At 40.4% G+C, this 25,621-nt stretch overlaps 2 protein-coding genes across 3 annotated transcripts in view; both read left to right on the forward strand.

Annotated features, from left to right (window-relative positions):
- Positions 1-1,900: 1,900 nt before the first annotated feature.
- On the forward strand, positions 1,901-2,971 carry LOC308686055 (beta-1,3-galactosyltransferase 2; the record flags this gene model as incomplete). The annotated part of the gene is made up of 1 exon (XM_081358326.1): positions 1,901-2,971. One exon carries the CDS (start codon positions 1,901-1,903, stop codon positions 2,969-2,971), a length of 1,071 nt encoding a protein of 356 aa, XP_081214452.1.
- A 1,932-nt stretch (positions 2,972-4,903) lies between these two features.
- The window catches only part of nqo1 (NAD(P)H dehydrogenase, quinone 1), a 41,455-nt gene continuing 20,737 nt past the window's right edge, over positions 4,904-25,621 (forward strand). The window contains exons 1-2 of one of the 2 annotated variants that reach the window (XM_081355875.1): positions 4,932-5,049; positions 21,947-22,023. The gene's annotated coding sequence lies outside the window, so the exon portion shown is untranslated. Of the gene's footprint in view, positions 5,050-21,946; positions 22,024-25,621 lie in introns of both variants that reach the window. The other variant, XM_081355876.1, reaches the window with a different exon arrangement.

The following is a 25,621-nucleotide window of genomic DNA, read 5'->3' on the forward strand; positions in this document are numbered from 1 at the left end:
TTATTGTACATTTGGAGTGCTGTCAATACAGAGAACAACGACACAAATCGGTGTTGCCTACACCGAGTTATTCTATTTTTAAAATTTGCACCCTGTTGACTTCAATAGGGCAAGTACTAAACCTGCTTTTAGGCTCTTAACATCCTTGATGTGTCATTACAAGTGCACAGAAAATGTGAGTGATTCCTTCTGAGTGAACACGAGTGAATCTGACTGCAGTAGATGTGAAAGATATGTATAAAAATGATGTTATTTAAGCCAGCGCAAATACCTGTTTACATCCTGTTTTTCGGTTGAAGTCCAAAGTAGTCGATTGCCGAGTTCACGCGCGTGATCATAGGTAACTAAACCTATGCGCGTGAACTCGGCAATCGACTACTTTGGACTTCAACCGAAAAACAGGATGTAAACAGGTATTTGCGCTGGCTTAAATAACATCATTTTTATTCATATCTTTCACATCTACTGCAGTCAGATTCACTCGTGTTCACTCAGAAGGAATCACTCACATTGTCTGTGCACTTGTAATGACACATCAAGGATGTTAAGAGGCTAAAAGCAGGTTTAGTACTTGCCCTATTGAAGTCAACAGGGTGCAAATTTTAAAAATAGAATAACTCGGTGTAGGCAACACCGATTTGTGTCGTTGTTCTCTGTATTGACAGCACTCCAAATGTACAAATAAATGAGCTCAATGTTAAAATTGACCGGAGTTCTCCTTTAAGTCATTGGGACTTTTTGGGTCGCTTTTTTGGGTCACACCGCCCCTAATAATAAGTATGAGCAATAACAATAGTGATGCCTTGCTTTTCAATAAAAAAAAGAATAATAAGTATGAGCAATAACAATAGTGATGCCTTGCTTTCAGCAAGCACCACTAATAAGTATGCAAGAGAACACTAATGATGCCTTGCCTTTGGCAAGCACCATTAATAAGTTTAAATAGGATTTCAGTATTGGCTTTCTCAAGCCAACTTAATAAATCAAGCCCAGTCATTGTACTATGGTTGGGTTTATGTAAAGCACAAAATGACCAGCTATTGGGGTTTCAAAAGACACACCTATGTTTACATGTAGCCTGTTTGTATGTGTATATGTATATGTGTGTATATGTTTACTAATGTTCAAGCTTTTTTGCTTCTGTCACATCAGAATGGTCAATGTTGGTCGCTTATTGTCTGTGATGTGACAAAGGGGTGGAACTGGATATGCAAAACAAAGAAAAAGGTTTGACTTTAAACATACTTGAAACTCGCCAAGCCAGTTTGTCGTGGAATAGCAGAGCTGAAAATGCATCTGAAATAACGGCAGAAACATGATGGAAGTCAGTGAAGAACGACGGTAAAGTACCAGAGAAACATTATTAGACTGATGTGTTTAATTGTTTTAATTTGTGTATTGAAATTGTGAAGGCATAAAATACTTTCAGTTATAATCCATATTGTAGCAAATGTACTGTTAATGATTCAATGTGCAAAATAAGAAATATTTTCAGAAGTGCCATTTGGATTTAGATAAGAACAATTAGTTGGTAACACTTTATAAGGTTACATATAGTGCACTGTGAACTAACATGAACTAACAGCTGTATTTGTATTAACTAATGCTAACAAAGATTAATAAACACAGTAACAAATGATCATTGTTAGTTCATGTTAATTAATACATTAATGTAAACAAATGAAACCTTATTGTAAAGTGTTACAAATTTATACAGCTTGTAAAACGTTAAAATCTAAATTTTTGATGCTTTCACTGGAAACCTAATCAGGAATACCTGTGTATTAATAATAACAAAAGTTAATTTATCTGAATGCATTGTTACATAGACATGCCAAAAGACTCGTTTTCTCTTTTTAGTCAGAGAAATGGCGGATGCAGATTTCATCGTTCATATGTTATGTTCACCATTTTGCTGATCCTGTCGCTGTGTTACTACACCATCGTCTATAAAAACTCAGAAACCTGGACAGATGCTGTTAGACTATTCCTTCCAGAGACATTTCACAATAAGACAACCAACGTTTCTCTGACTACGGTATCGAGAGGGCTCATTTCTCTGACTACGGTATCGAGAGGGCTCATTTCTCTGACTACGGTATCTAGAGGGATTTCTGCTGCACCGTGGAAGCCTCCAGAACCATATTATGTGGCTTACCCAAACAATTATAGTTTTGTTATTAATGAGCCGGAGAAGTGCCAGAAGGAAAATGCTTTCGTGGTGTTAATAATACCAGTAGCTCCAGGAAACCTGGCCGCTCGGGGCGCCGTCCGTTCAACGTGGGGTACGGAGAGGTCAGTCGTGGACAAGATGATAAGTTTGCTATTTCTGATCGGTCTGCCAACTTCACAAGACAGCGAAAAGATTCAAGAGGATTTGTTGCAGGAAAGCGAGAAATATCATGACATTTTACAAAGTAATTTCTGGGACAGTTACTACAATCTCACCATTAAGACAGTGGTAATGCTAGAATGGCTTTCTGCTTATTGTCAGAATGCGTCCTACGCGATGAAGATCGACTCGGATATATTTCTCAATGTGAAAAACTTAGTGAATATGCTTCTGCCGGCACCAAAGCAGAACTATATGACTGGATTTGTGGCCAGGAATGCAATGGTTTTGAGAGACCCTCATTCTAAATGGTATCTCCCTAAAACGGTTTATTCCCCGGCTTTCTATCCTCCCTATGCTCTGGGTTTAGGATATGTGTTTTCTCTGGACTTGGCAGGAAAACTTGTTGAAGCAGCACAAATTGTCAAACCGGTTTACATAGAGGATGTGTATGTAGGCCTGTGCATGAATCATTTAGGAATCGATTTGACTGATCCACCTGATGGAAGCCAATTCAATGTATTCCCTGTGGATTATAACCGTTGTCGCTATTCGAAACTCATCGCCACAACGACACGAAGCTTAAATAACCAGGTTGACTTTTGGAGGGACTTACAGACACCTGGTCCTTATTGCTAACAACAAAAAAGCTGAATTTGTGTAATGGTTACATGACTTACAGTCAAACCCAGGCCCGGAGTGGGTAATCGGGAGAATCGGGAGAATTCCCGGTGGGCCGCTTCACTTTTGGGCCGGTCGAGGAAATGTTTTTTTTTTTTTTTTTCCACATTTCAATGTCACGTTCATAGATATCATATAAAGGCTAGATGTCTCGTCCCCGCTGCTGGCCAATGGAGCTCGACATCCGCACACGGCGGCCATCTTACCACAGGGTGCTCGCTCACTCATAACATGGTGCATGTACTTTTAAATAACCATAACTTGCTCAATTTTCTACCGATTTTCAAACGGTTTGGTTTAGGGCTGTGTATTGGCAAGAATCTGGCGATACGATACGTATCACGATACATGAGTCACGATTCAATATATTGCAATATATTTCGATACTGTGCATAAGGCGATATATTGGGATTTTTTAAAAGTAAAATATATTAAAAATATTTAAAAAAAAGACATGATGTGCATAAAAGTCAAAGAAGTTTACTTTAGGTAAACAAATCAGTACACAGAAAATCAAACTGCCAGTTTGGGCTTGTGGTTTACAGGTTCTTAGTGAGCAAATGTTTATATGCTCAAGTAGGCCATAATAAAAGAAAATAGGTACATAGCCCCTGTCACAATACAAAACAACAACGTGAACTGGACGAAAATGAATGAAAGTGGATGAAAGTGAACAAAATAAATGTGTCATATTGAAATCAAGTTTTATGTGATAAAAGATTTTAAAAGAACTGGACGCGCGAATGAGGCGAACCGCGCCGCACTAAACGCCTCGTGCCGCAGGACCCCCAGACGCGCGTAAACGCGTCTTTGCATTGACTTAACATTGCAATCACTCGCGCCAGATGCTCTATTCGCGCGTTTGGTGTGAACGATGCACGCGATTACATTTAGAAATAGACAAGCTTTGTTTCCAAATGCACCAAGCAAAGATATCCTTTCAGTTGTATAAACTTTTATAAAACCAGCCAATATAATCACAATAAACACATCCAAAATGAAATATTTAACATATAGGCTATATAACAACTGCACAACGTCTAATTTGTAAACAAAATGATTTACGCACTAAATCCAGCATAAACTCCGGCACAATTTGCATATGTTTAAACTCTCAAGGTAGACGTCACATCCCGAACCTCACAGCAATTGGCTGCCGACTGCGTTTTTCGCTTGATATTTGTATAAAGGAACTGCCCAACTTTTTGACGCTCTCGGTCGCTCTCAACGCTTTCTCCGGTCCGCTGTCAATCCTAAAATGTCCAGTGGACACGCACCGTTATAGGCGAGCCTGGCGAGGACACTAGTGGTGCGTCTCAGCATAGCTATCTAGTGGTAGGGATTTAAACAACATAAACGTGAACCACTGTCTTACGGTCTTACCATGAATATTTTTGGACGTAAAAAAAAAAAAAAAAAAAAAAAATCGATATTGCGTTTTTGAAAATCGATACAGTATTGCAAAATAAAATATCGCGATACTCAAGTGTATCGATTTTTTCTTACACCCCTAGTTTGGTTTGTTATAAACGTCAGAGATGTAGCTATTATACTGCATACATATGAATAATTATGTTCAAAATGTGTAAGCATTCAGAATTATAGCCACGTTAATAACGTTTGTAAGAAACCAAACCGTTTGTAAATCCGTCCAGATTTCAGCGAGATAAGAGGATTTGTGTGCGTGCTGATCACTCACCTTAATTCACAGAGCCCTGTGGTAAGATGGCCGCCGGTGATGCCGGAAGTGACTCCGCCTTAAGACATCTAGCCTTTATATGATATCCATGGTCACGTTAGTTACATAGGCTACACACGTTTCACATTCTGACACCGCAGCGCGCAGCCTCTGCATGGGTTGTACCATGTGAGGGAGTTCTCCCCTCCCCTCCTATAGAGTTGGTTGGGTCCATAGTCCGTCTTTTTCAAAACGTTTTCTCAGGTAGGCTACCGCGGCACCGCCGGCGCCTACCGATAGCTGGGCCGGCCCTACCGTAACGCGTCAGGGAGGATGGATGGGAGGAAGAGGCCAGGAGGTATGGAAGCTTTTTTCCGCCACAGAATAAAACATTTTAAAAGATAATTGCGACTTTTTATCTCACAATTGCGAGTTTACATCTCGCAATTCTGACTTTATTTCTCAGAATTGCGAGATATAAAGTCAAAATTGCGTGAAATAAAGTCGCAATTGCGTGTTATAAAGTCAGAATGAGAGTTATAAAGTCAGAATGAGAGATATAAAGTCAGAATTGCGTGATATAGTCGCAATTGTGAGTTATAAAGTCAGAATTGCGAGATATAAATTCAGAATTGTGTGAAATAAAGTCTCAGTTGCTTCTTATAAAGTCAGAATTGCGAGATATAAAGTCAGAACTGCGTGAAATAAAGTCGCAATTGCTTATAGTCAGAACTGCAAGATATATAGTTAGAATTGTGTGATATAAAGTCGCAATTGTGTGTTATAAAGTCAGAATTGCGAGATATAAAGTCAGAACTGCGTGAAATAAAGTTGCAGTTGCTTATAAAGTCAGAACTGCAAGATATAGAGTCAGAATTGTGATATAAAGTCGTGTTATAAAGTCAGAATTGTGTGAAATAAAGTCGCAATTGCTTATAAAGTCTAAGTTAATTATTATTTAACCTTTACATTATTTGTTATTAATACAAACTACACAATAGTAAGAGCTGAACTGTTGCTTCATTTATCCAATTTAGAAAAAGTGGTAATTTAGAATTCCACCATGGAAAAAGTGGGCCGGTCTTGGGCCTGAAACTCCTGGGCTGAAAAGTGGCCCCACTCCGGCCCTGGTCAAACCAAAGTGTTCAGACACCAGATAGTAAAATGTTGAAATATTTGGGACCAAAAATTAGCCTACTCACTTTGATATGATCATGTTTTGCTGAAGTGTTTTTTCTTTAATTGCTAATGCTCTTTTTACACACAGACTGAACAAAATTAAGCATTGCTTGATTGGTTGAGCTAAACTGGTATTATCTAATTGTGTAGTTAAATTTAACAGCTGACAGATATTCAACATAATTCATGTGTGAGACAGTCTAACAGAAGGATGGACAAAACCAGTGAAATATCAAGTGATTTGATCACTTTGAGTTCTTGTCATATTTTATTACCATTTTCTAAAACTTAGGGAATAAATTGTGATAATTTATGGATGTGAGATATGTTGAAGATGTCTGAATACATTTTGGTTTGACTGTACATGTGACTAACAAGGCTTGTCGGTCATTTGTCATGAATGAAACACCAAAAACACAAAACCTGGGTTCATTGAAAGTCAGATCTAATATGAGGAACAGCCAAATAAATGATTTAAGACCAAAATTAATTAAATATGATTAAAAACGACTAAAAAGAGAAGTAAATAACTTAAACTAGACTAACATGAGTTAGGCTACTTTTTTCAGTATTTTGCTGTTGTTGCTGTTACATGTATTTGTTTATAATATTTTTTAATGGATGTGAACAGAACTATAATGTCCATTTTAGTAAAAAACATCTTGTCAATATTTTGTCATAAATGACAGCTCATTGTTCCTACATTCTTATTTCATAATCAAGGGCCTGGGCTGCGTTTCTCAAAAGCATTGTGATCCAAGTTGATCGTATAGAGATCATTGTTGGCCAACGATGCATTTGAGAAACGCAGCCCAGGTCAGCTAGTCAAAAAATAGAGCAAAATCTGTATGCAAAGAAGATGCCATAGAGGGGCTAAGATATTTGTTAAACAAAATGTATTGCTATGGTTTTGAAAGAAAGTGATAGAATTAATAAAGCTTTCAATGGCTGCACTCTGTTTATATTTTAGTTTATATTGTGTTCATGTTGTTGTGAAGTCAAAAATGCATGTAAATAAGTAAATAAATGCCACAGATAATTTTTTTTAAAGGAACTCTTCATTGGTTTTTCAACTCTTTGATAATAAGTTAAACTCCCATTTAATGCTAATTGTTGACCAATACATTTACACACATACATAATTGATTTTATGGTTATAAAAACTACTACACTCTTAAAAATAAAAGTTCTAAAAGGGGATTTTAGCAGCGATGATGTAGTAGGAGAACCATTTTTGGTTCCCCAAAGAACCTTTCAGTTCTTAAAAGAAGAACATGTATATATATATTTTTTTAAATTACAAAAATAAAACTTTTATAGGTTGAAAAGGTTCCATTAATGTTAAAGGTACTTCATGGAACCATAGATGCCAAAATGAACTTCTCAAAATGATGTTCATATCAGAGAGCTATTTACAACTATCAGTGTCTCACACTATATCTTCCTTGTTTAAAATCACTTATACTACGCGGCTGTCGAATGCTTGAATCTGATTGGTTTATGAACGTTCTAAGTGCAATTATTTTCAGGGAAACACACAGCTAAAGTAGTGATTTCAGTCATTTCAAAGGTCCTCACAGCAAAAGAACCAAAACCCATAATGACACTTACCAAGCATATAAATATACAATATTAAAACAATAGGATAAAAATTACACATTATTAGGCCTACCATGTTTTTTATATATAAAGTCAGGCTGTATATAGTCAGCCTGACAGGTTTTCCAGAAAGCAGGCCACATAGGGAACTTCCTGGTAAGTAAATAGCCATACTAGCTTATTCTCAGAACATTATCTGCTCCAGAGAAGCTCATGTTTCAGGGTTAGGTTACTTCAGAGGTGTTCAGAACACACTTGCCCTATACGCAGATAGCATGTAACCATTGAAGCAATGTTGAGTCAGTATTGATGTGTCAACGCTGATTACATTGAAATGACGTTAGAAAGTGATGTTGCTTTAGCGTCACTCTTGCACCCTCGGTTAATATTGAAATAATGTTCAGATTTCAATCACAAATCAATGGTGTTAATAGTGATTCAACATTACAAAGTGATATTTTATCAACATTACTTTTGCATCCTCAGTTAATGTTGAAACTGTTGAATAAAAAATCAACATTACATTATTGCATCAACATTATTGCTGAATCAATACTGAAATTAACTAAAATAATCAATGGTAATATCGAATCAACGTTACACTAAGATGTTGAAACTATCACTGCTGTTGAATTAACACTGAAATTAACAGAAATAATCTTTGGTAATATGGTTTGATCAATGTTACAATGTGATGTTGATTCTAAATACATTTTGTTGAAACACTAAAAATACTACTCCACTCCAAACTGAAAAGGAATGTCAACCAATGTTGCCATCTAATGTACCAAGTTAATGTTGAAACAACATTAATATTTCAACTACACTTCAATGATGCGTCAACAAATTCCTGACCATTTAAAAATTTGGCAAAAACCTCTTAAAATATAAATTACACCTTTCCAGCAGTTGAGTCAATTTATTTTATTCAATCAATCAATGACAAAAATATATTAAAAAATCATTCTTTAAAAAAGAAAGGGGGAGAAATAGGACAAAAGCATTTCAACCTTTAAAAATAAAATTGGCTTCAGAAGTCAGGGGCCGTATTCACAAAGCATTTTATCTTACCACTAGTCTAGGAGTACTCCTAAATCACACTAAAAGATTTTAGCTAGGAGTTTTCTCTTAAAAGTTATTCACAACGCCTTTCAGACCTACTCTTAGTAAAGAAAAATGACAACTCCTAAACTAAGAGTGAGTCTTCGTTGCTATGAATGACGTCATTACTCATGCACGAGCTTGACTGAAGTGACCACCTTGATTGGCTGATGATTGTAACGCAGGAATGATTCCAAACACCTCCCCTATGATGATGAGTGACAGGTCTGAGAATGCGTGCGCTACACAAGTAATGCGAAGGACGGAAGATGATGAATAACTGAATAAATAGCCTAAATGAATAAAGAGTAAGGCAAAACAAATAGCCTATAGCCTAATGAAACAGATTGATGCAATATCTTTGCAACATTATTGAATTAATCTGTCACTATATGCCTCTGCCTACGTTTGCAAAGAGAAGAACATTTTAATTTGAGTCACAATGAAACATTACAATTAGTTTACATGCAATGAGTAGCCTAGTTTTGGTTGTTGTTGGTGGCGTTATTGCATCCCTTGTTATGCCTACAACACAAAATTGTTCCCTCGCGATTGGAAGCTCCTGTAACCGCCGCAAAACATCGCAACGTGAAATGCCACAAAAAGCGTTTTGTGAATAGGTCTTAGTGTCCTCTCGACTTATTTTAAGCTGTCCCAGACTTAGGTGCTACTTTTAGGGCTAAAATGCTTCGTGAATTACTCAGTGAAAAAAAATTAGGAGTCCTAAAGTTACGAGTGACACGCCCATTATTTTTAGGAGTTGCTCCTAAATTCGCCAGTTAGGAGCTACTTTTAGCCTTACAATTCTTTGTGAATACGGCCCCTGATGTCAACTACAGGTGGTCCAACGGTTCAGGTTTTTAAAAATCTGTCTTACATCAGACTACTGCCTCTTTTCCTTTGGGTTCTCTGAAATCTGAAAAAGAAAGCATGATGTTACTCAAAAACAAGTCAATTCACTTGCCACATTCAAGAATAACTAAACACAATATAATTCACTTTAAAAAAAGTTGCTGAACACAAAATATTCAAACTACGATTAAAGTATCATTAAAATCTGTTTATTTCATTTATTTTTCTAAAATCTATTAATGCTTCAATATCAAAAGCAAGCACTATGGCAAGGTTGTCCGATTTTATCTCCAGCCCTAATTAAACACACCTGAGGCAGCTAATCAAGCTAATCAAGGTCATTAGGATCAATGAACACTTCCAGCCAGGTGTTGGAGCTAAACTCTTCGTGAAGAGGAACAAACACCTCTGAGCTATAGCCATTAACTATATCTCAGTTCATTTTCTGTGAAACAACATAGCATTCAAGTAACAAGTTTATTTTGTAGAATAAAAGAGCTTAGGTATTTTTCAATGAAAATTTCTTTAAAGGGATGGTTCAGCCCGAAATGAAAATTCTGTCATCATTTACTCACCCAGTTGTTCCAACCCTGTATGAGTTTCTTTCTTCTGTTGAACACAAAAGAAGATATTTTAAAGAATGTTGGTAACCAGAAAGTTGACGGATTTCCATAGTAGAAAATAAATACCATGGAAGTCAATGGCTACCATCAACTGTCTGGATGCCAACATTCTTCACTCTATCTTCTTTTGTGTTCAGCAGAAGAAAGAAATGCATGCAGGTTTGGAACAACTTGAGGGTGAATAAATGATGACAGAATTTTCATTTCGGGCTGAAGCTGCAGATTCACGTTATGTAATCTCTTTAAATATCACAAAATAGCCATGTCAGTCACTTTCTTAATAAACACAAGATGTTTTTGTTATTGTGTTTCAGTGGAAACAAGCTAAACTGAATGGAAATCAGTTACATTTCTCAAATTTAATACAGATAAGATAAGATAAGATAAGATAAGATAAGATAAGATAAGATAAGATAAGATAAGATAAGATAATCCTTTATTCGTCCCACAGTGGGGAAATTTCAGTGTTACAGCAGCAAAAAATTTAAAAATAAAAATAAATAAATACAAATAAATAAAAAAGAGAATATACACATACTATAATAACAGTATATACAGTATATACACAGTAGAATGTATAAATACAAAAAAGGGGGGGTGGGGGGGGAGAGCCCCCTACTGGGTCTACTGAGAACAGTTTTGGTTGTAGAGTCTAACAGCAGCAGGGAGAAAAGACTTTCTGTACCGCTCCTTCAGACACTTAGGATGTATCAGTCTGTGACTGAAGGAGCTGCTCAGTGATGTAACGGTTACATACAGGGGGTGAGAGGCATTCTGCAGCAATGACGATAGTTTTGCTACCATCCTCCTTTCTCCCACCTCCTGTACAGTATCCAGGGGAATCCCCAGGACTGAGCTGGCCTTCCTGATCAACTTGTCTAGTCTCTTCCTGTCTGCAGTAGAGATGCTGCTGCCCCAGCAGACCACTCCATAGAATATGGCTGAGGCCACTACAGAGTCAAAAAAAGTCTTCAGTAGCTCTCCTTGCACTCCAAAAGACCTTAATCTCCTCAACAGAAAGAGTCTGCTCTGCCCTTTCTTATAAATTGCCTCTGTGTTGTTTGTCCAGTCCAGTTTGTTGTTTAGGTGAACACCCAGGTATTTGTAAGAGTCCACTCTCCCAATGTCCTTTCCCTGAATGTTCACTAGTGATAAAGTTTGTTTGTGCCTACGGAAATCCACTACCAGTTCTTTCGTTTTCCCCGCATTTATCTGGAGGCAGCTTCGTTGGCACCAGTCCACAAAGCTCTGAACAAGTCCTCTGTACTCCCTGTCATAATCATCCGTAATCAGACCCACGATGGCAGAGTCATCAGAGAACTTCTGTAGATGACAGGTTGCTGAGCTGAACATGAAGTCTGCTGTATAGATGGTGAAGAGAAACGGGGCAAGAACCGTACCCTGCGGGGCTCCAGTGTTACAGACAATCATGTCAGACTCACAGCCACGAGTCCTCACATACTGTGGTCGGTCTGTGAGGTAGTCCAGAATCCAGGCAGACAGATGATGGTCCACTCCCATGCACACCATCTTATCCCTCAGGAGCGCAGGTTGGATAGTGTTAAAAGCACTAGAGAAGTCAAAGAACATGACTCTCACAGTGCTCCCAGCCTTTTCCAGGTGTGAAATAGGCCCGATTTAGGAGGAAGATGATTGCATCTTCCACTCCAATGCCAGGTTGATAGGCAAACTGAAGTGGATCCATTGATGGACTCACCAGAGGTCGGAGATGAGTAAGCACCAGCCTCTCCAATGTTTTCATCAGATGCGAGGTCAGTGCTACTGGTCGATAGTCTCCGAAGTCTTTTGGGCGCGACGTCTTCGGAACAGGCACCACACAGGATGTTTTCCATATCTGTGGCACTTTTCCCAGCTTCAGGCTAAGGTCAAATATGTACAGCAATATGCCGCACAGCTGGTCTGCACAGGTCTTAAGAAGCCTGGAGCTGATACCGTCTGGACCTGCAGCCTTCCTCGCCTTAATCTTCCTGAGCTCCATTCTCACCTGGGCTTCTGTAAGGGGCAGAGTGTATTGGATGGAGTGTTGACTAGAGGGAATCGACAGGGGGGAGAAGTTAGGTGTATTGTGTATTGTCTGCGAGCTGATGGCTGTGCAGAGAGAGGTGGGGCTGGAGCTGCCTGCTGTGGAGGCAGAGAGTGGGGATTGCAGCAGGGGGGACTGGATGGGGCAGGGGAGGGTAGCTGATCGAATCTGTTAAAAAAATAGATTGAGATCATTCACCCACTTCTGGTCACCCTCAGCCTGGAAACTGGACACCTTATGACCCGTGATGGTTTTGAGCCCCTTCCACACACCGATGACATTGTTCTGCTGTAGCTGATCCTCCATCCTCCTCTTGTAGCATGCTTTTCCCACCCTGATCTTCTTTCTCAGTTCTCTCTGGACAGTTTTTAGCTCTTCATTGTTTCCTGATCCAAACACCCTCTTCTTCTCTTTAAGTAGAGTCTTTATATCACGGTTAATCCACGGTTTATTGTTGGGAAAACACCGTACAATCCTGGTGGGTACAGTATTCTCCACACAGAAGTTAATGTAGTCCGTAATACAGTCTGTTAGACTATCAATATCCTCCCCATGTGGACTACACAATTCCTCCCACACAGTTGTTTCAAAACAGTCTTTCAGAGCCTCACTGGTCTCATCCGACCATGTCGTCACTGTGCGGATGGAAGCTGGTTGCCTGCATACAAGGGGTTTGTACATAGGTAGAAGATGAACCAGGTTGTGATCCGATCTTCCCAAGGGGGGAAGGGGTGCTGATGTATAAGCCTCCTTTGAGTTGGCATAAAATAAATCCAGTATTTTATTGTCTCTGGTATGGCATGAAACATACTGAGTAAATGTGGGCAAAGTGGAGGATGTAGGGGCATGATTAAAATCTCCAGAGATAATGAGAAGTGCATTTGAGCTCTGTGTTAACAGTCTGTTAACAACATAATGCAGGACATCACACGCCGATTCACCATCAGCAGAGGGGGGAATATACGCAGCAATGGCTATAACATGCGAAAATTCCCTGGGCAGATAGTACGGCCTCATGCTAGCGGCTAACAGCTCAATGTCCTTACAACAAATCTGTTCTTTAATAGTGATGTGTCCAGTTTTACACCATTTATTATTCACAAACACTGCCAGTCTTTCCCTTACCACTCTCCATCGTTCTGTCCGCGCGCAGTAAATCAAATCCATCCAGAGCCACGGCCGTATCCGGTGTTAGCTTAGTTAGCCATGACTCCGTGAACAGCATGATGCTACATTCCTGGAATTCCCTCTGATGCCGTGTAAGAGCCGTTAGCTCGTCCATCTTGTTGGTTAAACATCTTACATTTCCCATAACGATGGACGGAAAAGTTGGTCTGTAACGTCTCCTTTTATTCCGACACAAAGCTCCAGCACGGTTCCCCCGTCTTCTCCTTCTTAGCTCGCGGGGAATATCCTTTTTTCCTTCTAGTAGCATCGGCGTGTTGCGGAATGCTAACAGCTGATCCCTGGTGTAAACAATAGGACCGCAGCTGTGAACAGAATTTCCAAACGCGACTGTAAACAAAGTCCAAAGGAGCAGAAAAAGCAGAGCAAACTCTGTGACTTTGTTGGTGTCCATTTTGCAGTTTAAACACTATAACACTATAAAATAAATACATTAAAAACACAAATTTAACGGGAGCTGCTGCAACAGGCTGCCACTCGGGCGGCGCCACAACTTCGGTCTATGGTCAAGGAATATGATCTTCGGTCAAGATTCAGGAATATGAATGATTACCTGATTAAGCAGTGATAAGGCACAGGATATCATCAAGTCCCAGGTCAGGTGATTATGCTGTCGACAACAACTTGGTGTATAATCAATGTCAGCATTATCAGGAGGGTGCTTCTTTTTTTTTATTGTCCATCTTCGTCTGCCTTCATTCCTACTAAAGGAGCAATGTGCTCTGCATGCAAGCACTGACGGATGCAAGGCATGGGCTATGTTTGCAGTCTAACTTTCTTGCTCATGTTCATGTCTCCTGTACTTCAAGAAATGTGTTAAATGACATTAGAACTTTATTCAGGAAATTTGTAATAAACTTTAGTAAAGCAATGTGCACTTTTTAAGAATGTAGATGCACCAATGTTTGAAACTGTGCCAGAGAAGTCATGTAAGTATGTCAGGTGCTTCAACAAACAAGACTTCTGTATAGGACGCAGCTATGTTTTCTCTTTAATGAGGAAGCATTACTGTGCGTTCACACCGAACGCGAACAGTGCGTCAAATTCGCGCCTGCCGCATCTAGTTATACGCTTGACCACTTTGTGTGCATTCGCGTGTCAAGAGCGAAATTGACGCGCGTAAAATCAAAAGTTTGAATCGAAATTTACGCGCGTCACGCGCGTCAGTTCGAAACCTGTTGGCGGCCATCTTTTTTTAGATGTTTATCGAGCATTAGCATTAGCATTAATCGAGAGAGTCACCGCTCGTATATGCTCTGGAGAGCAGAAACAGCAGCGTAGGGGACATCGTGGCTGTACTCGGGTCCACCAAACCCTCCGGAGGGTTTCAGGAGTTTCACAATTTGCTCCAGGAGGTAGGTTTGGTGGACCTAACGATGAGGACGCTGACGAGGACAGCGTAGGCCGTATAAGCCTCGGCCTCGAGTGGTGGTCACTGCCTGACGAGCCCGCGCTGTACAGCCCGGCGCGAGGTTCACCCTCGCCCGCACCCACCTAATCTGTCATTTATTTTTGTTTTGATAATAAATGGAGCCAGCCTCCAAAAGTGAAACCTGTCCTGTGATTTTTTTTTTTTTAGTTTTTATACACTAAATTGTGATTGTTGTCTTTACATTAGATTAATAAAGTTTCATATAATCTAGAATAGATATGGAATAAATAGCATTCAATAAAAAAATGAGTATTTCTCATATTGAAATCGAGTTTTTATGTGAAAGATTTGCTTTTTTGTGCATTTTAGTCATATTACAAAATAATGTATTGAGGCCAAACATAAAATAACATTATAAACTGTCAGTTCACCACGTGATGCAGCAAGCAGGCTCCTGATTGGTTAACGCGGCGCGAATTGACGCAGAAGTTCAGATTTTTCAACTCGGGCGGCAGACGCGAATTCGCGTCAAACGCGTGAATGCACAAAAAGCACTAATAAAATCATTCGCGCGTAACGCACTTAACGCACCAGACGCTCAATTCGCGTCAAGTTCGCGCGAATGAGGCGAATTCGCGTCTACCGCGCCGCGCTAAACGCCTCATTCGCGCCGCAGGAATTTTTTACGCGCGTAACGCGTCTTTGCATTGACTTAACATTGAAATCACTCGCGCCTGACGCGCTGTTCGCGTCCGGTGTGAACGCACCATTAGACTACTGAGAAGTGCGCATGCAAAACCAAAATGGGCGTTTACCAATCAGTGGCCAATTTCAAAACTACAATAAATGTTTTTCAACCATTTTTCAACAGACTTGCTAAACCACCCCACCCCTAAACCAAGCCCCCACTGGATTAGAGCAAATCAGGTAAAGCGGTTGAAAATGCCCATTGTGGTTTGAAAACGCCCCACTGATGTTCTGCAGAGATACATGCCTGAGCGATCTTGTGCTCATCAACTACAAATCACTGTTAGTTCAATGTCACTGTCTCCACCCACGTGTGCTGTTGTCTTTCATCAAAATTTCAATGCTGATCCAACACACTTTAAACATTGAAATGTCAATCTCAACCAAAATTATGGTTTGGATCAAAACTCAACATTGTATCAATGTCCCCATGCTACCTGTGCGAATTATTTCAACACTTTACTTACTTTGAAAATTAATGTATCTTAGTAGATTTAGTAACAATAAATAAAATGCAATTGAAAAGCATGCTAAAAACAGAAATACATGTTCATGCAGTTCATGCATGTCAATCACACAAGACTTCCGTATAGGATGCCCCTTGTGTTTTCTCTCTAATAAGGAAGCATCAATTAACTACTGAGAAGCCCACATGCAAAACCAAAATGGGCATATACCAATTAGTGCCAATTTTCAAACTACAATTGGTGTTTTTCAACTATTTTTCAAAAGACTTGCTAATATCATGAGGGCCCAGCCCTAAACCAAACCCCCAGTGTATTAGAGCAAATGAGGTAACACCATTGAAAGTGCCCATGAACTGAAACGCCCCACTGATTGGGAAACACCCAGTAGTGTTTTGCACAGATACATGCCTGAAAGATCTTGTGCTCATAAACTAAGACTCACTGTTAGTTCAATGTCACTGTCTTCAACCATGTGTGCTGTTCCCTTTCATCAAAATTTCAATGCTGATCCTACACACTTAAACATTGAAATTTTGATGTCAACCAAAATGATGGTTTGGATCAAAATTCAACATTGAATCAATGTTACCATGCTGTCTGGGTAAAGTATGTATTGCCTTAGAAGTTGGGAGTTTATCACACTGAACCTCTACAAGCACCTGTAACCCTGGTACGTGGAAGTTTCTATTCTAACCCTTTAACCCAATTTTGCTTCTCTGTTCTCTGCTAAATTCCAGGTATGTTTTCAGTCCATGATCGAGTAAGCGAATTCATTCTAACGATCAGTCCAGAGTTGTGCTAGTATGAGCCAGTCATCGGGACAGTTGAGGATGCGAACACCCTGTTCTCTCATGGGAACAAGGGCCCCCTCTGTGACTTTCGTGAAGACACGGGGAGACAGGGAGAGCCCGAAGGGCAGGACCTTGTACTGATATGCTCGACCTTCTAACACAAAGCACAGAAACGGACTGTATCGAAGAAGAATCGAGACATGAAAGTACGCGTCCTTCAGGTCGATCGCTGCAAACCAATCTCAGGGATGGATTCATTCGAAAATGCGTTTATGAGTGAGCATTTTGAATGGTAGCTTGAACAGATTCCGATTCAAAACTCGCAGGTCCAAGATCGGTCGTAACCCACCGCCTTTCTTGGGTACAATGAAGTAGGGACTGTAGTACCTTGACCTCATATCGGCTGGAGGGACCGGCTATATCACGTCCTTTGCCAGTAGGACTGCGATCTCCACCCGCAAGACATGGGCATCGGCTGCTCTCACTGTAGTGGAGTAGTTGGGCCGAAACTTGGGGGGACGCCGGGCGAACTGAATCGCATAGCCGAGCCTGATGGTGCGAATGAACCAGCGAGACAGACTGGGGAGCGCTAACCAGGCTCACAGAGACTGTACAAGCGGGACCAGAGGGACCGTAGGCGTACCCGCAGTGGGGCAGCGAGGTGGAATGCAAAGATGCAGCTCGGGAGGCTCTCTCTGGGAGGCGGCCCATAGCGGGGTTTTGAGTGTGCTGTGCAACACTTACCTGGTTCCACGGGGCAGGAGGCGCAGGAGGAGGCTTGGTTGCGTTCTCGAACTGCATGCTGCTGCACGCTGGTGATAGAAGAGGGAGATGAGAGTGGTGAGGATTCTCTCCTCCCACTGCTCTCCAGGCCCTCTTCAGACCCAGGGATAGAGGAACTGCTATTTTTTTTTTTTTTTTTGAGAATTTGTGTACCACTGTGACTCCAGTGGTGGAACAGAATTTTGACTCAAAAGATTAGTTTCCCGGCCCTCCACTGGGAGAGAGCAGCTCCACCCATCTCCGGGTCAACCGTCTCGGGTGATTGTTTCACCGAACACTTAACAGCGGCTGAGACGGACCTTGTCATCCTCCTGTGGCGGACACAGTAGAGCAGGCTGTGCTGGAGTATTTTTAATTTTTTTTGCAGGGGAAGACACTCTTGGCAACGAAAAAGGAGGGGGCCATGTCTCACCGTGGTCAGACAACCCCCGAAGATCGCTCGAGTGCTTCTCACAGCTCCCTTTTCAGTTCAGACGGCTGGAGATGTATTAATTGCAGAACACGGGCCCGTCTCTCTTCTCGCACCCCTGCAATAAAACGCTGTTTTAACAGCGACCCACATAAGCATAAAGCAAATTTCGCCCAAATACTTTGGAGGTTGGGTCTCTGAGTATTGGCGACCCGCCCCCAAGACTTCATTCAACCCCTAGCCACTCGGGCCGAGGCCTGGCAAGCTCTCCCCAGAGTGTCAGCTTGGGTAATTAATACTATAAAGCAAGGCTACTCGCTTCAGTTAGCTCGCAGACCCTTGTGTTTACACGCAATAGTCAACACATTTACATTACATTTACATTTATTCATTTAGCTGACGCTTTTATCCAAAGCGACTTACAATTGCTATACATGTCAGAGGTTGCACGCCTCTGGAGCAACTAGGGGTTAAGTGTCTTGCTCAGGGACACATTGGTGTCTCACAGTGAATTCGAACCCGGAATTTCGAACTTTTCCAGAGTATTCTGTCCCCCAGCCAACGTATAACGTTCCTGGGAACAGTTCTCGACTTTGTTCAGATGAGAGCTTGGCCCACGCCAGACCGAGCTCTTTCGATTCAGCGGCTGGCTATCAACTGACATATCAACTGCCTTGAAATGAGAGCGTTTTTTCTAGCCCTAAAAACCTTGGTCCGAACGGACAACATGGCAGTGGTATCCTACATAAATCGCCAGGGCGGTCTCAGGTCATACAACCTGTATACCATGGCCAAACAGCTCCGGTCATGGAGCGCTCAGAGCGGCGCACGTGCTGGGGATATTGAACCAGGGGGCAGATATGCTATCTCAAGACAACGTTCCCCCCGAGGAATGGTCTCTCCACCCCCAGACGGTTCTTCTGTTGTGAAGCATCTTCGGCAAGGCAGAGGTTGACCTCTTCGCTTCAGAAGACAACTCTCTCTGCCCAATCTTCTTTTCAAAGAGCAAGGATGCACTGGCCCACGAATGGCCCAGCCTTCCTCTTTACGCTTTGCCTCCGGTCTCGATGCTCCCTCAGATCATCGAACAGATCAGGGACACCAAGTGTGCAGTCCTCCTAATAGCCCCCCTCTGTCGGACCAAGATATGGTTCCGACATATGGAGCTCCGTCCACTAGGCGCCTCTACAATCTTAAGTGGTCAGTGTTCAGCAGCTGGTGTTTAGCTAAGAACCTAGACCCATACAAATGTGAATTACCACACATGCTTTTGTTTCTCCAAGAGCTGTTGGATGTGGGTCGTTCCCCCTCCACGCTCAAAGTATACGTGGCGGCCATAGCAGCCTTCCACACTCCGGTGGCCGGTCTATCCTTGGGAAAAAGCGGCCTTATCATTCGCTTCCTTAAAGGAGCCAGGAGGCTCAACCTGCCTCGACCACCTTCTGTCCCTGCCTGGGACCTGTCCATGGTTCTTAGGGGCCTCTGGGGACTCCCCTTCGAGCCGTTTTAGTCGGCTGACCTAAACCCTCTCTCGCTCAAAACTGCACTACTGCTAGCACTAGCATCGGTTAAGAGAGTATGTGATTTGCAAGCGCTCTCCATGAGCACGTCTTGCCTTGAGTTTGGGCCCAATGACTCCAGAGTCGTCCTCAGACCAAGACATGGCTATGTACCCAAGGTGCTCTCAACTCCGTTCTAAGCCAAGGTTATTTCACTATCAGCCCTTCCCCCGTCGGAAGACGATAGAGATTTAAGTCTACTAGAGTATATCTAGAGCGTTCTGCCCTGTTCAGGCAGTCAGAACAGCTCTTTGTATGTTTCGGTGGCCGCACCAAGGGGCTTCCGGTCACGAAACAAAGACTGTCACGTTGGATAGTGGACGCTATCTCTCTAGCCTACGTTTCTATGGGCCTTTCTTGCCTCATAGGCATCAGGGCTCATTCCACAAGAGGCATGGCCTCTTCTAGGGCATGGTCCAGTGGGATTCCTATCAAAGACATTTGTGTGGCGGCCGGGTGGTCCTCACCATCCACATTTGTGAGGTTTTATAATTTGGAGGTCCTCTCTGTTTAAAGTGCACTGGCCCCTGTGGGTCCAAACCAATGTGCTTCCTCGAGGATCCCTTATACTCTCTGAATTATAATCACTAGCTCTGTGAACAGCTCTATTCCATCTAAGGGGCCTGACCCATCTGGTCCCCGGTGGTTCCTGACTAGCTCTGTTATAAGTCCCGGGTCTCGCCCCGGACATCAGTTGCCCCAGCACAGCCAACCACGATGTTTAGATAGCCTGCACTGAGCTCGCTGTGCAGCTGCACTGCGTTTTAAAATAAAGGCTTCAATATTCTCGAGAAAAGGAGTTTTCCCAATGCGTTTGCCATCTCTCAAGGAACCGAGGTTACGTTAGTAACCAAGTATGTGAGTGCGACCTGGACGCAATGAATGATGAGATATTTTGCTAAATAAAATTGTCCTGTCAGAAGAATTACGCAATAACTTTATTATTTATTTTTCCGTCTGTATCATCTCAGTGAGCTTTTGTGAGGTTTTACGAATACGCAGTAGTGCTGCGTTCGTCACTATAGATCATAAAATACTCTTAGATCGATTACAAAATTACATTGGTATTCAGGGACAGGCTCTGTGTTAGGCCCTCTGCTATTTTCAATATATATGCTGCCACTTTGTAATATTATAAGAAAACATGGAATTAATTTCCACTGCCGATGATACTCAGTTATATTTCTTCACGACCAGATGAATTCTCTAAATTGTCTAAGTTGACAGAATGTGTTAAAGATATAAAATATTGGATGACCTGTAATGTTGTACTGTATTAGACAGCAACTTATCCTTCGAAAATCATATTTAAAATGTTACAAAAACAGCCTTTTTCCACCTCAGAAACATCGCTAAGCTCCGGAATATGCTATCTGTTTCTGATGCAGAAAAGTTAGTTCATGCATTCATGACCTCTAGATTAAATTACTGTAATGCATTACAGGTTGGTTGTCCTACTACATCCTCAATAAACAAGCTACAATTACTCCAAAATGCAGCTGCTAGAGTCCTTACTAGGTCAAGTAAATATGATCATATAACACCAATGTTATTATGGTTACCTATTAAGTTCCGAATCAATTACAAAGTATTGATACTGACCTATAAGGCCCTAAACGGTTTAGCTCCTGTGTATTTAACTAATCTTCCATCGCCTTACAATCCATCACACTCTTTAAGGTCACAAAACTCTGGTCGTTTGGTAGTATCTTGAATATCTAAGTCCACTAAAGGAGGGAGAGCGTTTTCACATTTGGCTCCTAAACTCTGGAATAGCCTTCCTGATTATGTTCGGGGCTCAGACTCGCTCTCCCAGTTTAAATCATGATTACAGACGCATCTCTTTAGCCTAGCATTCATATAATGAATCTCCTAACTTTATACAGTTATATCAGATCAAATGCACATGATTATTCTTTCTTGATGTTATGAACAGCAGCTACGCTAATTAATTTCCAATTGCTTCTCTGTTTTATCTTGGGATGCCCATCCTGAGGTAACTAGAGGATATGTCAGGTCCAGTTTGGATCCAGCCCATTATGAACACTTAAGATGCCCAACACCTATGAAGACTTAAGATGACGTAAACTCTGAATCAACATGCACCAATGCTATTTTTTTTCTAAATGTCATAATCATTTGTTATTACTTGAATGAGCTCATTGTATCTGCATTAAATTAATTCATTTTTAGCTAACTGTGACTTTGTATTTGTACATTTCTGAAATACATAACTCAGACAGTCACCTCTAAATAACAGATCACTCTAAATTGTAATGTGGACTCATGCATTCGGTGTAAAGCTACTTTGAAATTATGTGTATTGTGAAAAGCGCTATACAAATAAACGTGAATTGAAGAGTTATTCTATAGTAAGGAATGGCATCCATTACAATAGCAAACTCGTGGAGTGACAGGTATATTATACTTGTTTAAAAGCTGGGAATAGGAATACAATAACACTTCCCATAACACCTTATGTACTCGTTACATCGTAAGAAGAATGGCGTCTATGCTAATATTAGTCTCTCTGTTTATCCCGAGGTTTACCGCAGTCTGCCGTATCCAGATCTGATGAAGGACCTGCGCCTGGACTTTTTTAAGGCCAGACAAGTAATTTGGTGAGGTCAATTTGTAAAGAAAGAATACGCGCCAGCGCACATATGTATTCAAACGTGCATACCTATAGACTTAGCACGTAATATGCATGTGCACGCCGTCAGCGTTTTCACAGATTCACGTTTTTGAAGTTTACACGGAGCTGATAAAGTTTTCAACATTTTTCAGCACTTGCACCTTGGAACCTTCAAATTTTGTGTTCTCGAGCCACCAACCCTTACGAAAAAGAAGTTTATTCAAGTGTGCTATTAGTATACTTCTTTAAAACTAAAATTAAGAAAGTATACTTTTTATGTACTTCTCAGAAATATACTTCAAATTCCACTTAAGTATACTTGACTTATACTGACAGAAAAGTCTAAGTATATTTGGCCTATTCTTTGTTGATCGAGATATACTTAAAAGTATAATTAAGTATTCTTGGATTGTACTTGTGTTTACTATTTTGATTGAGTAGCTTATTAAATACTTTTTTTTTTAAACATAATATTACACACTCTCTTATAAACTAACATGTTCAAGTTTATATAGTAACAAGCTTTCTGGTGGAATAGCTTATAGAGTAAATAAAATAAGCATGGAACTGAACCTGATCTTGTACACAGCGATAATAATTCCCTTACGAAAAATAAGTTTATTCAAATGTTCTATTAGTATATTTCTTTTCAACTAAAAAGAAGAAAGCATACTTTCAGTCTACATTTTATATTCTTCTCAAAAATATACTTTATGTACTTCTCAGAAATATACTTAATTACACTTAAGTGTACTTGACTTGTACTTTAGAAAAGTCAGAGAATATTTGGCCTATACTTGTACTCAATCCTTTGATCGAGATATACTTAAAAGTATAATTAAGTATTCAAAGTATATTTGGGTTGTAGTTATGTGTGATCTCTTTTGATCGAGTAGCCTATTAAATATACTTTTTTTGGTCAAGGAGAACAGATGACCCAAGAGCGAATGCAGGTACAATGCCAGTTTTAATGAAAATAAGAGAACAAAGGCAGTCAGACACCAGACGAGTGCAGAACTGGTTAACAGAAATGTTCTTGTGAAACGGCAGGGACCCCGGGGCTGGGTAATGCTTCGAAACAATCTATATTGTTAAAAGCGCTATATAAATAAAGGTGACTTGACTTGAAAATCGGGTCTTGGAGATGTCAAATAGATTGTTTTAGGCGCGTTGAAAGATCACCACAGACACAGTACAATCCACATGGGATAATCTCACAGTATAACAAGCAGCTGTGTTTTGCCAATTTATCTCTTTTAATTATAACTGTCTAAATTGTGAAAAGGTGCCTGAGGGTGTTGGGAACTTTTATTCCTTCATCGAAGCAAAAACCAGGAGACTTGAGATGGATCTTATAAGCAGAAGAGATTTATTCTTCCGAGTCTGTAGTTCATCAAGTCTAACTCATAATACAGTATTCATTGTAATTATACTTTTCAAAGAGGGGAGGGATTACATAGAGGTGGAGACTCTGAATAAAGCATGTAAATGAGTATACAGGTTAAGGAACCCGCCCCAGACTCCAGCGTGTTACCAGTCTCAATCCAATCAGCATAACCATTCAAACGCATATGTGCTAATCCAATCAGCGTAACGATTCAACATCTGGACTGTGGCTCTGGCTCCAAGAGCCATTAAAGACAATAGGTTAGCATCTCCGTGATCTGACTCATTTAACTTACAAAGGAAAAACAGGTCTGGCAGGAATCTCTTGCTGTAAACTCAATAATCACTTTCTCAGTTTATATACTATTGTAGTGGAAACCTAAATTAAACATTTAATAAATTTGTTATACAACAAGGGGGATTTACTCATGATGGTCAAAGGAACACTGTGGTGACTAGTATGGCGATACTAGTCTGGTGGGTTTAGTTAATTCACGATATTGTAGTGGGGGAAACCCAGAGGGCCTGGATGATCAAATTTGTGAGCAAGTTGTGAGTGCTCACCTTTTTCAATTGAGGTGAAAATTGAGAGTTATTTAGGCATGCCGAGGGAAAAACCACAGAGAAGACTGACCATCATGGGAAAATCTCAGACTGTATCCACTGTACGTCCGACTGACTGCCCTGTATTCTTCCTTTTGATTCTAAACTGAACTCAAATGGCATGGCACTGAGAATTGGGTAAGAGAGAAACACTTAATTGGGGAAATTGAAAGATGCAAAATAAGATTCACCTGTGCTTTGCCAGATGAGAAGTTTATGTATCATCTTTTTACTGGCTTTAATTCAATTTACTCTAATTAATTCCTTTTATAACTGTTTTAATTAATTCCCTTGCTTTTATTTTGTGCTTATGTTCTATGCAAAGCACTTTGAATTGCCATAGTGTGAAATTTTAATAATTTTTTTTGTAAAGCATTTTGGATTGCCATAGTGCATAAAATATGTGCTGTATAAAAAAAACTTATCTTGCATTGCCTTGTCTAGAAAAAAACAGTTACGCAGAATCCGCGTTTAGACCAATCAGCGCGGAGAGTGACCGCATGCGGTCAGCCGTGACACAGAGAGACACAATCTACAGTAGATATCAGCAGAGCCGGATTAACGCAAAGGCAAACTAGGCACGTGCCTAGGGCCCGATTGGCGGGATGGGGCCCAGACAGAGGGACAAAAAAAAAAAAAAAAGTACAAATGTCCTATCTACAATTTATTTCAATATTTATTAATTCACTATAAATAGTGACGATGTTTATCTTAACCATAGACTGTTACATTACTGCAGTTAAACCAATTAATGTGTGCCGGCATCTGAAAGTATGTGTAACGAACGCATCCATCAGGTGCTGCGAGGCTAAAGCCTAATAAGCACACAAAGAAGCACAGCTCATAATGCAGGTGTGAGAGTTGTCGTCATCTATTTTGGAGTGATTGCAATGTATTCTAAATATAAACTTGTACTGTAGATCAGCGTCATTTCTGGAAAAATCATTCACCGCTTTATTACGAGTTTAAAAGAGCGCGAGCGTCATTAACGTGCCCAGACGCGACGCTTTGAATTTGCGCGTACAATGAATAACATCGCGTCGGGAGCTGACTAGTAAAAAAGCTACAAAATTAAAAGACAAGACGTCTGTATTCTAAGTTAAAAAGCCAACACACTACAACATTTTTAAATGTTTCAAATAGTCTAAAGGATCTCATATATATGGGTCTATCTTCTAAATTCTGCTGATGATTAGATTCCTGACATTACGCCAATAATTTCACTTTATATATTTTTTTCTGCTCAGTAGCGATCGTGTCTTTCTCTTCCACTTGATTTGTGTATAGCATATTTAAGGTAGCAATGCAATATAAAAGCACTTATGCTCATCTACTGAAGTGGGATTCTGGAACTGTGAATAAATTGAATAAAACAGCAAAATAACAACAACAACAATAACATCTTCATTAAACAAAAAAGAGATTACCGTAGATAAAGTTTGATTAATATGTACAGTACCGGTAAAAGTCTGGACCCATTACTATTTTTAATGTTTTTGAAAGAAGTTTATTATTATGCTCTACAAGCCTGCATTTATTTGATCAAAAATACAGAAAAAAAAATATATGTGTTAAATATATAAAAAGTGATAGTG

Source organism: Scardinius erythrophthalmus (genome assembly GCF_964197995.2).
Source record: "Scardinius erythrophthalmus genome assembly, chromosome: 2".
Classification (NCBI taxonomy): Eukaryota; Metazoa; Chordata; class Actinopteri; order Cypriniformes; family Leuciscidae; genus Scardinius; species Scardinius erythrophthalmus.